This window comes from Protopterus annectens, chromosome 2.part1 (genome assembly GCF_019279795.1).
Source record: "Protopterus annectens isolate FY-2018-M chromosome 2.part1, PAN1.0, whole genome shotgun sequence".
NCBI classification, from domain to species: Eukaryota; Metazoa; Chordata; order Ceratodontiformes; family Protopteridae; genus Protopterus; species Protopterus annectens.
Window position 1 is genome coordinate 353,722,595 of NC_056729.1, and position 15,980 is coordinate 353,738,574.

A 15,980-nucleotide genomic window follows, 5' to 3' on the forward strand; every position below is an offset into this window, starting at 1 on the left:
TTATTTATATTGGCTTTGTCCAGTTTTTTTGTGGTAAGAGGTTGAGACTAGAACTACGGTGAGAAGTGAGAACTGATTTCACTAAATGATAGCCATTTAAGTTTCAGTCTCGTGATCTTGCAAGAAATTGCTGATTTGGCAAAGGCATAGTGGTATGTTTCTATGACTGTAGTGCACTGTGTCCTGGGATCAAGACTTGAATCTGGTAACGCAACGTTTTATTCTAACAACTTTCCAAAATGTTTGCCCCCCCCCCCAAATATATATATATATATATATATATATATATATATATATATATATATATATATATATATATATATATATATATAGTGTGGATGTGGAAGCAGACTTTTATGATGGACTACTGGAAAAATGTTCAAACAATGTTTAAAATGCGCTTTAACAAGTGTGCTGCAGGAAATATAATTTAATAAAGTCAGACAGGTGTATTAAAGAATGTATGTATGTTTCTTGTTTTGTGTGCAAGGGGCCATTGATTTGAAAACAGCCCAAAGATAATCTTTATCCACCACTAATCAGATGCATTTTCTTTGGATGTGGGTGTGGGTTTCAATGCTGTTTCAATGAATGTGAGTTTCAATAGCAGAGAAGTTTTAATGCCAAGTCTATTTTCATTGTGAGACAGTATTGCTTTGTTTAGCAGCTTTGTTTAACAGATGTCTTAGAGTTTGTGCATTGTGCTATAAAATGTAAAAATCAAATCCAAATAATCATTGTAGAAGTAAAGCAGTATGCACACATTAGTGTTTATGGTAAATGGGGCAGAATACACAGGTAATGGGACATTGGAACGGCTGCAGGGGGACTCTGGTGCCATATTTTGGTTGTCTGTTCTTCAGTTTGTGTTTGAAAGTTGGTATCCCACAATTCCATTGGAGTGGGCGGGGTTACATAATTATGTATGCAAATGTGATGTTAATCAGCGTACAGATTTGTACCTATTTTTCATGGGCCTTGTCCAGATTTTTGATGTTTCCAGGTTGAGAGGTATGGTGTGTGTGTGTATATATATATATATATATATATATATATATATATATATATATATGTACATGGTATGTGTGTATATATATATATATATATATATATATATATATGTGTGTGTGTGTGTGTGTGTGTGTGTATGTGTGTATATCTTTTTTTATATAAAAAGCTTTGTAAATCTTTTTTTACCACAGCCCAAATAATTTTAGTAAATTCCTGAGTGACATCAATGTAGGGATATTGTGAATTGTGCCCATAGACTTTAATGCAGGAGTGGCATGCTAGTAGGCAAAGTGGGATTTTAAAAGCTTTACTGCGTGAAAAACCTGTTGCCAAAAACAAATGCTACTTATAGAAAATGTTGCTCGGTACTTTGTATACCACGTGCAGTATTGGAAAGGCAAGTAGCCAAATACGACCAATATACTAAGATCAACCAAATGATCCTTTTCAATCCCCCATTATACAAATGCCTCTAGCAACATGGTGGTACCTAGGAATGTTGAGCCTTGTATCTTGCCATTTTTAGAAGTAATTTTACTTGAAGCAAGGATGAATAAAGAACAAAACTCATCTTTTTTTTAACAAAACTGTACTCTAAAGAAGGAAGAGAGTAGTAAACCTATATACATGAAATCAAAACACTTCATAAGTGAACTTTTTAGAAATGCAAAAACTACATAGAAAAGTTGCACTGTTATTGTTTACTTGAGTCAATTCAGTACTCAGTTGTAAATAAATGTTTAAAACTGGCTACTAATTTAACACATGAACATTCTGATCACTATATGAAAAAATCTCACTCAATATGGCAACAATACCAAAAGTCATTAACATTCTGCAATTGAGGACCAATTCTATAATGTTAAGGTATTAATCTGTCAGTGGTGTAGACTACTGGTCTATCTAGATAGAAGGGGTGGTGTTGGTCTACTAACAATGAGAGGTGCTCTGTCTGACAGAACTCAGGGAATAAGCACAGAGTTATGCATAACAATCAGAAAATACCTGGAAGCATCACTAAGCCAGTACTACAGGGTCGCCTCTTTTGCGTAGGGAACAGAATGAGCCAAAAAAAACAAAACACTAATAGCTGTTAAATGACAGCAGGGTGATGTCTGGCAAGCAATGGGGAGAAAAAAATCTCTGCAATTTATTTCAGAACTAATTTATACTACTAAAGCAAAGGTAAGTAAAAACTACACATTTATGAATACTTTCTATCACCACAGCTAGCCAAATGTCAAAGACAGAGCATTTTTTTGTGCTGTCAGTGACAGGCTCAGGCAAATCTTAGGGCCATACAGAGGCACAGGACAACAAAAACAAACTCAGAGGAAGAACTTGAGGGGAACCACTGCCTGTGCAATCTCTATCATAGACCAGTGGCCATGTCCCATAGCAATTTGGGGGGAGTAACAGATGTGCTGGCATCACCATGTGCTTCTCCAGAGTACAGATTATGGCTTACTGCTGCCACAGGATGATGGCTCCAAGCTCTAATCCATGGCTGCCCATAGGGTCCTTAATTTAAAAGACTCAAAGAATTTTGCAGCAAGGCCAACTTCCTGAGAAGTCAGAGAATCCACTTGGCAAAGGACATGTCTGGAATTGTCTGGTAAGGGACAAACAAAGTGCACAGGCAATATGACAGAGTTTGTGTAGGAGCACAGATGGAGGGATACCAGCGGGGCTGAAGGAGAGAAAGGTTAAAAATATATACATATTTTTGAAAACGCTAGTGTACTTACGAATGTAAAGTTACAAATCCATCAGTTCTATTGATCTTTTCATCAGTCAGGCAGCTGAGCTCCCTACAGAAAAAATAACACAATTTATTAGTGTTTCAAAAGTACCCAGATAAGTAAAAAAAAAAACAAACACAAAAAAAAAAACAACAAAGCAATAAGTTAAAAGAACCTATGGAAGACCTGCAAATCAAGAAAGCATACACAGTCAAATACGTGATAAGAATTATGGGGCTATTCACATATTAACTAAAAGTACTTAAATTCTGTACAAAAGTATAAGTACACAGAACAGTATTACCAACTCAAGTAAAAATAACACCTGAATGGGCAAGTGCAGTGTCACACTGTAACATCTGTTACAGTCCAGGATCCAAGACTCTACCCTGACTTTTGTTAAGTGTCTGCATGGAGTCCACACACACCCTATGTCTGCATGGACTTCTCCTACGTATTACAGCTTCCTCTCTCCACACAGAACCAGAATGGATGACTGGCCACACTAAACTACTCATACACATTGTCTTAACATTTATTCTTACTGTTATGGACAGGGCAGTGGCTTAACAGTTCATATGTATTTAATGGACTAAAAACCACAAGGACCTTTTTAAGCCAGCTATGCAGCCTAAATCTCTGACAAGTTCTGGTACCCTCAGTAAATGTAAGCAGGGGCCTGGAAGATGAACCATTTATAGGCTGCCTGTATCTATTAGAGACATAGCTGACAAACCAGGGATTAATTTCCTGTTCCCCATCCAACTGTCCAAGTTGCACTTGAATTAAGAAAAATTCCACGACTGAAGCATGACGAGTTGAAGTGTGAAGGTTGTTAGTAAAGATAGAGAAAAGTAAGGGACCAAGTATGGAGCCTTGGGGAATGCCTATTTTAACTGCTAAAAGAGGAAAGAGTTCTTTCCTCCATTATACTGCTTGCTGTCTATGTTTAGAGAGGGATATTGAACTACCGAAAAACAAAAGCTCCACTTAACCAACTAAGATTCAGAAAGCTAAGGAAAGACACCAAAAAATACATAACCTTAGACAAAAAGAACCACTACTACCCATCTACTGCAAAAACACCAAAACAAATCTCAAAAGTTCTGGGCAGGAATAAAACTACTCCACCCAGGCCAAACCACCATTCCACCCCCCTCAGGTTCCTAACAGAAATCCCCAGTAGACATTGCTAATAACTTCAACAGCTTCTTCACAGAGACTATTCAGTCTCTAGCCAACCAACTCTCTCCCAATGGCTCCAATTCTAATGCAGCCACACCCAGTACCCAAACATACTTTACCTTCTAACCTGTTCCTACTCAACTTATTCATGCCCTACTTAAGAAACTAAGACCCACGACCCTGGCTGCCGACCTCCTCCCAGCAGACTATCTGCAAAAGGCTGCTGACACCATAGCATACAACCATCTCAATCATGATCAACAGAGCTATATCTGAAGCTACTGTACCCATTACATGGAAAATCTCCCATGTCATACCTCTCCATAAAGGAGGCAGTTCCACTGAACTGTCAAACTTTTAGATCCATAGTTATTCTGTCACCTCTAGCTAAAATTATGGAGAAGTGTGTACACATACAGCTCATGCACTACCTCACACAGAACAAGCTGTTGTCAAACTTTCAGCATGGCTTTAAGCCACACCACAGTACTACTACTGCCCTCCTCTTTCTCTAACTTCATTAACCACAACAACAACAAACTATCCTCAGCACTCTTTCTAGATCTGTCAAAGGCTTTTGACATGGTTGACCATAAAATGTTCATAAATATCTTGAAGGCCTTCTCCTTAAACAACCATGCACTCCAATGGTTTCAATCCTACCTGCAGGGCAGACAACAGGCAGTCTTATGGCAGGACAAGCTATCATCTCACCTACCCATCACATTAGGAGTCCCCCCAGGGCTTGATACTAGGATCCCTTCTTTTCTCCATATTTATCAATGACCTTCATTCAGTCATATGCGATCCAGAAGTAACAAAAAGAAAATAATTAGATCAAATACATATAGATGGCTGAATAATAACCCTTTATTAGACAGACCGGTTTCGGCAACCAATGCCTTCTTCAGTGTACAGATACACTGAAGAAGGCATTGGTTGCCGAAACTGGTCTGTCTAATAAAGGGTTATTATTCAGCCATCTATATGTATTTGATATAATTATTTTCTTTTTGTTACTTCTGGATCGCATATTGCTGGCCTTTTGTTGTTTACTTGATTGGTTTGGCCGCGCATCTACCTACCTGCATAGCATCATGTTGGGTTGTTCTTCATTCAGTCATCCCAGATGTTATCTGAATTCAATATACGGATGACTCCACCTTGATTTGTTCTGACACCTCACCAGCTACTTTATTCACATTAACCCAAAATACCTTCAATACAGTGGAAAAATGGCTCTCCAATCAACATCTAATCCTAAACCCCAACAAAACTAAGCTGCTCCTCTTCTCCCCCACACACAGAACCCCCTGCCATCCTTCAACATAATCGCTAACAATGGCACTATCATCTCCCCAGAAGCCCAAACTAAACTACTGGATGCCATAGTTGATAACCTGAAGTTTGATGCGCATATCAATCAAACTATCAAAACCATTAATAAAAAACTTGGCTCTTTACAGAATCAAACCTTTCCTTATCCCATGTGCTAGAACTGCAATTGCCCGTTCCCGTCTACTATCAACTCTTCTCTACGCCTCACCTCTGTTCTCCACCTTAAACAAAACAGATCTAACTATCATCCTGCTATAACCACATTGCCAGATTTGCTACTGGCACAGCCTACCAGACACACCACTGTCATCACAACCTAAATCGCCTAGGATGGCTTGAACTGCATAGCCTACTGCAGTTCAACCAGCTAATAGTGGCACAAAGTCCTTTACCAACCAGAAAATATACCTGCACTAAAAAATATCATCAGCCCCTACACCAGCACCCGGCCACTGCGATCATCCACTAGATTCTTAGTTCAGACATGCAAATCCTACTACTCAGCTGGGGACTCTTCTGTTGGAAAAACATGGAACAGACTCCAAACTGACTTGATCCTAGAACCCTCACTAACTCAGTTCAAAAACAAACTCAAGAAATACTTCAAAACTCATTGGTTATGTCCTTGCACTAACCAGACTAGTGACCTCTCTATCACTTAGGTGCCTTACCTTCAACTACTTCTAACTTTTTTCTACCACTCCATTTCAGGAAGGGTCAATTGTATAACTGCTGCTCAATGTGTCTTAAACCTGAATGTAATGTTATGTATATATAACTTTGAAAATAATGTTATGTTTTGTAAAGTGTTTTATAATAAGTTAGTACTATATGTGCTAAATGCTGGTATTGCTTATGACTGTAATCTGCTCAAAACTAGCATTTACTAAATGTTCAATGTGTATTATTTATCACGGAGCTTTTCTCCCTGGGTCTCCGCTTAAAATGGACATATATCCAGTCGGACTATCCCCGTCAACAAATGCAAAATAAAATAAATAAAAATAAATAATGAGTTTATTATGGTTAACCATATCAAATGTCTTGGAGAGATCAAGACAGACAGAGATGACATAATTGCCATTATTTCTGTGGGTGTTAATTGTATGAGTGAATGAAATAAGGGCTGTTATTGTCCTGTGGCATGGTCTGAAACCATTTAAATCATTTTAAAAGCCCCCACTACTTTAAAATGGGTTTCCAGGTGGTAGTTTTGTGGTAGCATTATACTCTCAAGCAATTGTGTGTGTGTTTTTCTTTTTTTTTTTTTTTTTTTAATTATTAGGAGGACTGGGATAGGTGATGGCCTGGTCTATCGGAGTTGGGAAACAAATAGGAAAGCTTTAAGTGTATTTTTACTGGCCAGAAAACGTGGACGTCAGTCTCCTGTATTTTAAGCGTGTATATAAAGTTGGTGCATGTGTGTGCCACTGCTTATTGCGCAGCAGTGGTTATTATTGTATAGACAAAGACACCTATAAAACAAATTTCACCCACAAAACCACCTCTGAAACTGTACCAGTAACTCTGAGTGTAGAGCAACTACTTTGCGTGTGAAACAGTTTCTCCCTAACCCAATTCAAGTGTAATTTGGACAACTGGATGGGGAACAGGAAATTCATCCCTGGTTTGACACCTATATCTTTAATGGAAGCAAGCAGCCTGAGAATGGTTAATCTCCCATACTCCTGCTTGCAAATGTTTCATCTCCGAAGCACTTGCTTACACTTATCAAGGCTATCAGAACTTATTAGAGATTTGCGATGCATGGTTGGCTGAAAAAGTCTTTGCGGCCTTTAGCCTAGTAAACGCATATGAACCTATGAGTAGTACAGAGAAGCTAGTTTGCACACTGAGGAGCACTTCCCCTAGTGTCTAGCCCCCAAAATCACCCTTAGCCAGCCCTGGATCAAGCTCCTTGTAGCTTACCCAATAAAATGACCTGACATCATGATTATATGCACTATCCCAATTTCTCTGCTGCCATTTTTGTGGCTATGGGTATACTGAGACAAAGTAACCATGTCTGATGTTCACTGACAACCATTTAATCCTCAAAGAAGCAAATAAAATATGTGAGACATGAATACACACAATGTCTTTAGAGGTAAAACACTCATAACAACAATCTGGTTGTCAGAAACACACACGCTGCACCCACAACACATAGTATGCACCCCATCGAAAGACATACTTATCCTGAGGCAATTAAAAGCAATATTCCCAAAACCCAAAGACCTTACAAACATTCCACCTGCAAAACCTATTCTCAGTAAACCCAAAAGCATTCAACTGAAACACCTAACACTGCATATACAGCCGTACCTAGGGGAGCCTCAACCACCAAGCCCATAAAGTAAGCCAATACACTATATAAGTCAAAAGGATATCACTGATGCACTGAAAACTCACTCATCAGGCTGAACAAGGAGAAAATAAAGGTCAGTTGCTAGGATTCATCAAGTTATAAATGCACTCAAGTCACCGCAACATAGATACCAACATGAGTTGGTCATAGTCCACATGTTGGTGTGAATGACCTTAGACTTACCTCCCTAGACTATAGGAAGACATACATTATTTTAGTTATTTATTTATTTGCAGTTTGTTTGCCAGGATAGTCCATTGGGCCATGAAGAGCCCGTTTTTAATGGAGTCCTGGGGAGAAAAGGTCCAGAATACAGAAGATCAAAGCAAATACAGAGAGTAAAAATACATAATAGTAGTACACAGAATGCAAAATACATACTTAATAGTAGTACACAGGATACAACTGATACAGTACAAGATAAAAATTGTTAGAAGCAAAAAATATATATATATTTAGCTTATAGACACACCAGGAGTTTATTTACAGAAAGTAATAGCTTGTGGAGAGAGAGTGAGGTAGGGGAAACTATGTAGGATGGGAACAAGAGCATGCCCACTGTGAAGAAAGGTATGAGTGCAGTAAGGATTTGAAGGCAGAGAGACCATTAGTGGTATGGATGAGAGGTGGGAGAAAATTCCAGTGTTGTGCTAGAGAAAAGGATAATAGAAGTTTACCTGGTGGATGGGCAGGTTTGTGCAATTTTATTAGGTTTTGTGATTTAGACATCTGTTAGGTTGATGCATTTGGAAAGTAGAGGCAAGAGAAGGGCATAGAGAGGGGCTAAAAATAATTTTGTGAGCTTTGATCAGTTGATTACAGGTGAGATAGTTGGGTAGCTCAAGCCAGTTCAGTTGATGTAGGGAGATACAGTGATGGGTAGATCTTTGGCCGGTTGAAACTTTGAAATTTTATAGTAGCAGGAGGCACGTTTGGACTTGAGGGAAGATTGTAGACTAGTGAGGATAAAGGCTCCATAAAGTAGGGAAGGGATATTGTATGCAGTAGCTAGAGCAAGCCTGGAGGAAGGAGAGATATAGAGATTATGGCAGTAGAGTAGGCCTAGATTCTTGTGTGTTTTTTTGATATCTGCATGTATGTGGCTATCAAATTTTAGCTGATCGTCAATGAGGACTCCTAACAGTTTAGCGGTGGGGACTATTTCAAGGACAGTATTAATGTGGCTAGTGATACAGAAGGAGGTTTTGTCAAGGGAGATGGCTCTAGATGGGGTAAATATTATTAGCTTAGTCTTGGTTGCATTGAGTGCCAAATGGTTGTCCAGCATCCATTGTTCAGTAGATGTGAAGGCATTCTGGGTTAATTTTGCTACAGAGGAAGTAGAAGTAGCAGAGCAGATTATTGTTGAGTCATCAGCATATTGGATAAGGTTACAGTTAGGAATGGCATGGTGAAAATTTATGAAGATACTGAAGAGTAGGGGACCCAGAATTGAACCTTGGGGTACACCTGTGGGACTGTTTAGGAAGGGAGAAATAGCTTTTTTCCACTTGACTGCTTGTTGCCTGTTTGATAGGCAACTTGTGAACCAGTTGATAGTAGAGTGGGATAGGTTAAGTTTAGAAAGTTTAGCAAGGAGAAGGTTGTGAGAGATGGTGTCAAAGGCCTTTGAGAGGTCTAAAAGGAGGGTGGATACAATGTGACCAGTGTCATGGGCTTTATTAACAATTTCCAGGAAGGAGAGGAGGGCAGTTGTGGTGTTGTGGCCAGGTCGGAATCCATGTTGTGTGGGAGAGAGAAGGTTATTACTTAGGAGGTACGATAGAAGTTGCAGGTGGATGCATTTTTCAAGATGTTTAGAAATGGGGGATAAGATAGCAATCAGTCGGAAGTTGGGGATATCAATGTTGTTTCCTCCTTTATGAAGTGGAATAATAAATGCTTTTTTCCAGAGCTGGGGGACATGGCCCTCAGAGATTGATCTATTTATTAGTACGGAGATAGGATAGGCTATGGCGTCTGCTGAAATTTTTAGGAAGTAGTAGGGTATCTCATCAGGGGTATGGGAACATGGTTTCAGTTTTAGAAGTAGTTTCTTTATGTTGGAGATGGGAATAGGTTTGATGGAGAAAGGAGCAGGTAGAGAGCTGGGGTTAGATGATGAAAAAGGGGTGTGGGTAGGTGTGCATGGGGAAGTAGAGTTATTAGAGAAAGATGATGTTAGTTTAGCTATAGAGTCACTGAAGAATGAGTTAAATTTGGAGGCTAGTTCTAATTTGGAGGCATTTGGGTTTGGGCATGGATTCTCTTTTACCTGGGTTAAGGAGAGAGGCAATTCCATTCCAGATTTTTTTTTGGATTTGTATTATAGTTGGTTTGGAGTGTGGAAAAGTAGGCTTTATGATCTGAGGTGATAAGTTTTTTTGCTTTATGTACCATTTGATATTCATTCAGGGGTGTGTGCTGGTATTGGTTTTATGGAATACTTTCCACAGTTTATCTCAGTGCCGCATGACATGTAAGGTACTCTTAGTTGGCCATGGTACGGGGTTGCATTTTGTTTTCCATGGGGCAAAGGAATCAAGCAGGGGTAAGAAAGTTGTATTAAAGTAGATAACAGCCATTATCCATGGACAGGGTTTTTAAAGGATTCCAATTTGTTCTTTTTAATATATCTGAGAATTCGTGAGGGTTAAATTTTTTTTAGGTACCGGGTAGAGGTACAGGTTAGTTGTAGGGATGAGGGAAGCCGATGAGCAAAGGTGGGAAGTTGGTCACCTAGTGTGTCTGGAAGGATGCCGCTATTAGTGATATAGTGGGGGTGTGAGACTAAAATCTAGTCTAGGGTGCTCCCAGACAGGAAGTCTTTGGAAGGTCTGGTTGTTGAGGTAATAAGTTGAGAGAATGTATAAAGATTGGTATTTATGGAGTTGGTAGGAGATTGAATTGTGGCCCTATTAATGTTAACGTCTCCCAAAATTATGGTTCCATTCATAATGTTGGAAGAACCCCAGGAGAGAATGTCTTTGAGGATTGGGATATTGTCCCCAGGTGGGATATAAAGGGTGATAACACAGATAACTTTATGGTTGTTCATGTGAAGAAGGCCTGGAAGTAGTTCAGCATTACCAAATTTGGGAATACCTTTGGCGTATGGAGTAATTAGGAGGTTGGAGAAGTAAAGCAGAGCTACTCCTCCCCCTTTTTTGTGTGTTCTATCTTTTCTAATGATAGAGTAGTTGGGTGGAATTAGCTGCGAGTCTCTTATATGGGGTTTGAGCCAGGTTTCAGAAATGGGTAAGATGTCTGGTTGATTATGGCAAAGCCAAGTGTGAAGAATGGGGATTTTACTACATATGCTTTGGGCATTTAGAGCTGTGAATTGGAGGGACCTACCAGTGGAATGGGAAGGATAGGATGGGGAGGTAGAGTTTTGTTGAGGACCGAATCCTGGGTTTGGGTGTATGTCAAGAGAGATAAGGTAATGAATATGGAAGAAGAGGTGTTTAAATTGTTTAGTGCCTAATTTGTTAGTTGTAAGCTTAGTTGAGATAGAGCTAGTGTAGAAGGAAGTAACATTTGTGGGGTTACTTAAGATTTTATAGGGAAAGAATATAGTATTGTTGATTAAGTAAAGGCTAGGGGATATGCTGGATACAGGGGGTACATGCTGCATAAGGATTGAGTTAGTAATGTGGTATGCAGGTGAGTGATTAGTATAGAGAGGTCTGGTGAGATAGTTGAGATACAGTAAGGTAAGGAGTAGTAGTATTTGTGTTGCTAGTGTGACAGGTTTGAAGGACATGGTGTTCATTTAAGGATACTTGGAGGTAGGGTTTAGTAAGAAGAAATTGGGAGTAGACTATTATTAGAATTGTATGCAAAAGAGTGTGGGAAGGTTGACAAGAGTTGAGGGGGTTGGGTAGGAAGAGGAAGTTAGGTTATGGGTGTGGACGATAATTTGATAGGGTAATGGATGAGGTGGGTAGGATATATGTAAGTATAAGTGTAGGGGTGCTGGGGGCAAGTGGGAATTGGGGGTAGGGGAGCTGAGTGAGCCCGCAGGACGATCGGAGCAGGTAGAGCCAAAGGAAGGAGAATGTAAAGGAAAACAATCAGTAGAGTGTTAAATGTCTGAAGGTAAGTTTGTAGAGAAGTATAAGAAGGTAAGAGGCTTACAAAGGATAGAGTTGTAGATAGATAGATGAAAGAAAGTATAAGAAGGTAAGAGGCTTATGAAGGATAGAGTTGGGATGTTAGTAGACTGATATGTGGATAGGTAATCCTGGGACAATAGAGAGGGAGTGAGCAGTAAAAGAGATGTCTAGGAACTATGTAAGGGAGATATGGTAGAGTGGGTAAAGGGAATAGAGACAGCAAGATGATAGTGGAGCGCCACCTAGTGGGCAGTCACTTTATTGCAGCAAAGTCCCCTAAGGGGGATATCGGATTAAGGGAAGGAGGGAGCTATCCTAGTTCAGGATAGGGGGTATAAATAAAATAGGGGAAGTAGGGGTTATTTAAGCGAAAAAAAAGGGGGTTTTGCTGCTGGCTAAATATTATACAGAAGACAGACAGAGCCCTCTGATTGTGTGTCACACGTTGGTTAAGTACCAAGCATTGAGCAGCATTCTACCTTCAGCAAGGATGATGCACAATACGAACTGATGATGACAGACTTCAATAAAAATGACATTTTGGTAATTTTATGGGGATACAATATTTGTCAGCATTTCAGGACATGGCTAATGGTTTGCACCTGTCCCATCTAGGCTTTCAAATATTGGCTAAAACATTGTCCTCCCCCACGGAACCTTTTTTTTTCTGCAATGAAAACTGACAAACCTTTCAACATAGCAAAGTCTAACTCACAAAATCTAAAGGTGTTGCTGCTTAATGACAGGAGTCTATCCAAGAAGTTCCACTCCCTCTAAGTTCTCCTCACTTTGGAGAATGCACACATCTGTCTAGTTACTGACATATGGTTTAAAGATAGACAGAGAGTACCCTGGCAGTGCAAGGATTTAGCACCTTCCAAAGATTTGGATCAGCAACTAAAGAAACAGAGACTAAAGGTGAAGGTGTATCGAGCTACATCACTAGCATGCATACCTCTAGGCTAGTTAAACAGGCTAGCACTCTGAAGTTCCTCCCTGTCCAGATTACCATAGATAAAGTCCCATACCATATCCTAGAAAGTTATAGTCCACTCTCTATGTCCCATGAAAACCGTAGCTCATATTTAGACCTATTGGAGATGCTCAACATTCAAATAAATACAACATTCATGGGGGACTTTAATTATTCCTCTATAAAATGGGAATCCAACACAACCTTAAATTTGCAGGCTCAGAGATTCCTAGACTTTGTAAGCACAAACACCCTGGAGCAGTTAGTTCATACTCCTACTAAAGGTACAAACATATCAGACCTGGTACTCACAAACATGGCAGAACACTGCACTCTCACCAGTGTCATGCCCTCTCTGGTAAGGTCAGACCATAAAGTAGTCTCTTTCGAAATCAAAATAAATTCTGTAACCTCAGCAAACCCTGAAACAGTTAGAAGCTACTCCAAGGCAAACTACCGTTTATCAAGTAATAATCTGTCAAAAGTTCAAGCCTCTCCAACCAAAATAGCACAGTAGCCTATATGGAATTATTCACAGAAGCTCTGTACAGCCATGTCAGTATTGCTCTGCCTACTAGAAATAAGCCCAAAACTAAATTAAAAAACAAACCATCCTGTCAGAATCCAAAATTAAACAAGTTGCACAGCAAAAGAAAAAAAGTCATCGCTAGAATTAGGAAGGGTAACAACAAAAAAGATAAAAACTCTCAATAAACTAAATAGATAACTAAGAGGAATAATTAAGTCCAACAAAGCAAACTTTGAGGTAAAGATAGCGTCCCAGGCCTAGGACAACCATAAGGCCTTCTTTAGCTATGCCTGAAACTTCAAAGATAGCACACAACAGTGTGCTGAACTGTTGATAAATGAAGCCCTATTCATGGAACCAGGAAAACATAGCAAATCTTCCCATTGACAAATTCAGTTTCAACTTTAACCCCCCCCACACACACACACACACACACAAAATACCATCTAACATAACCCTTACAACTACCAGTAGGAAAAGCAGGTCTTAGATGTGCTCTCTACGGCCAAGAGCAGACCATCGATGGGTCCCAATAATATTCCAGGCTGCATCCTTCATAGCCTGAAATATGACCTGTCAGGGCCACTGGAGTCAGTATTCAACCATAGCCTCTGCACAGGCTTTGTGCCATGCGAATGGAGGACTGAAACATTCCTCCCTCTGCAGAAGGGTGGACCATAAATGGATCCCAGAAAATATAGCCCCATTAGTCAGACTAGTCTCATATGTGAAATTATGGAAAGAATTGTCATGGAAATTATTAACAGTGATATAGGAGACCTTCAGACACTGGACCCAACCCTTATTAACAGTGATATAGGAGACCTTCAGACACTGGACCCAACCCAGTTTGGTTTTGTCAAACTCAGATCATGCCTACTGAACCTGGCAAATTTCTTTGAGAAGGTCACCAAGGCAATGGGTGAGACTAGAACAGTGCATACTTCCTACCTTGAACTAGGTAAGACAATTGATACAATACCCCACTCAGACATTGGAAACAAATTCACAAAATTAGGCATAAACCCCTACATAACTCACTGGATAGCCACCTGGCTCACAGACAGGACCCAGGAAGATAAAATTAGAGAGGTCACCTCCACAAAGTGGATAGTCACCAGTAGAGTCCCCTTGAGCTCTGTGCAGAGTTCACTGCTCTTTGGGATATACTTTTTGGAAATCAAAGCCAACATCAACAGCCTCTGGTTTTCCAAGTTTGCAGATGACTGCAAGCTATAAGCAATCACAGAAACCCGCCAAGATACCAACATCTTACAGGAAGGGTCTAATACAGACAAATGACTGGTGCCTAAGTCACGGCTTAAAACTTATTGCCAAGAAATGCATAATAGAACCTTTTGGGAAGTTGGCGACCCAGGGTAACCACCTTATTGATAAAACACCACAGTAGTCAGGGATTTGGGGATCATGTAGATAGTGAGCTGGCTTTTGACCAACATATATCTAAGGTAGTAAGAAAATCATTCTATGTCACACCACTTAAAAGGAAGAGCATGACATCTAGGTCTAGGGAAGTCATTCGTGTCAATGTACTCAGCCCCTTATCAGACTCACCACCGAGTAAAACGCCCCCTTCGGGACGCACCTAACCATACACATTCAACAACTGGAATGCCCACAGATGCTCCTCACAAAAAGAAAACGGAATAAACAATACCCTGTGCAGATCACCTCAACAGACTACTGAGGCAATGTATGCCTAGCATACAAGGCATCCTTGGATCTTGCGCTGACAGCCCTCTTGCATATCTACAAAATGAACAGTACCAGAACTACTAGATCTAAGGATTTAAAAATTGCTTTCAACTTAAAAAGACCATGTTGGAGGAACAGGTGTGTATCTCAGAACCCCCCCATTCTCTGGAATAGGTTTCCCATCCACGTGAAGCAGAATACTTTCCTAATCCCATTCAAGTGCAACCTGGACAAGTGGATGGAAAAAATCGGAAATTCACCCCTGGTCTGACACCAATGTCTCTGATGGACAAAGACAGCCATTAAATCATGCCCTAACATGCACCCCTTAAAATAACCTCTACAGCACAATAATTTGTGGGCTACATTTGGGTTGCATGGCTAGGCTTATAAAGGTCCCAGGGCCTATTATACACCTATGAGCCTAATTCAGACTTTCACTTTCTCTAGCCTCAGCTTGGCTATTTTTTATCTTTCTTGTCCCACATGATGGTGCCATTAATGTATAGTAAATGGGCCAAGATACCATTAAAAGCTAACCGTAGTGCATGCTGAGAAATGCATCTATGAGCATACAGTACAGGCTTGCAGATTTTCAGTTTCTCACGAGCAACCTTCTTGCATGCTACCACAGTTTGAGGCAGTAGAGTATTTATTAGTCTTAACAAGAAAACAGGTTGTAATATGTCACAATGAGCAAGACACAAATACAGTGAGAAACAGGAACAGCAAAGGCCAATAGCAATTGCAGGCAAGTAAGGTAAAAAGATGATGTATGCATAAGTATTATGCCCACAATTGCAACTCATCTTATAAAGTAATTCAGCTGATAACTGACAGACCAGTGCTCAACTATGTGATGTGTTCAGGACTGCATTAGCTTAAAAAATATCATGCAGTGGTGTTAACCTTTCTGCATACAGCAGGGGATAAAGCAATACAATAACTCATGCATAACAATAGCCTCACAAATACATTTACCTCACTTTACAGTAAAATA

General features: G+C 39.9%; 1 protein-coding gene across 1 annotated transcript in view; it reads right to left on the reverse strand.

Annotated features, from left to right (window-relative positions):
• The window catches only part of HASPIN (histone H3 associated protein kinase), a 1,280,677-nt gene that overhangs the window by 595,237 nt on the left and 669,460 nt on the right, over positions 1-15,980 (reverse strand). Inside the window, exon 7 of the mRNA XM_044063451.1 lies at positions 2,760-2,822. Coding sequence (XP_043919386.1) covers positions 2,760-2,822 — 63 coding nt within the window. The remainder of the gene's footprint in view (positions 1-2,759; positions 2,823-15,980) is intronic.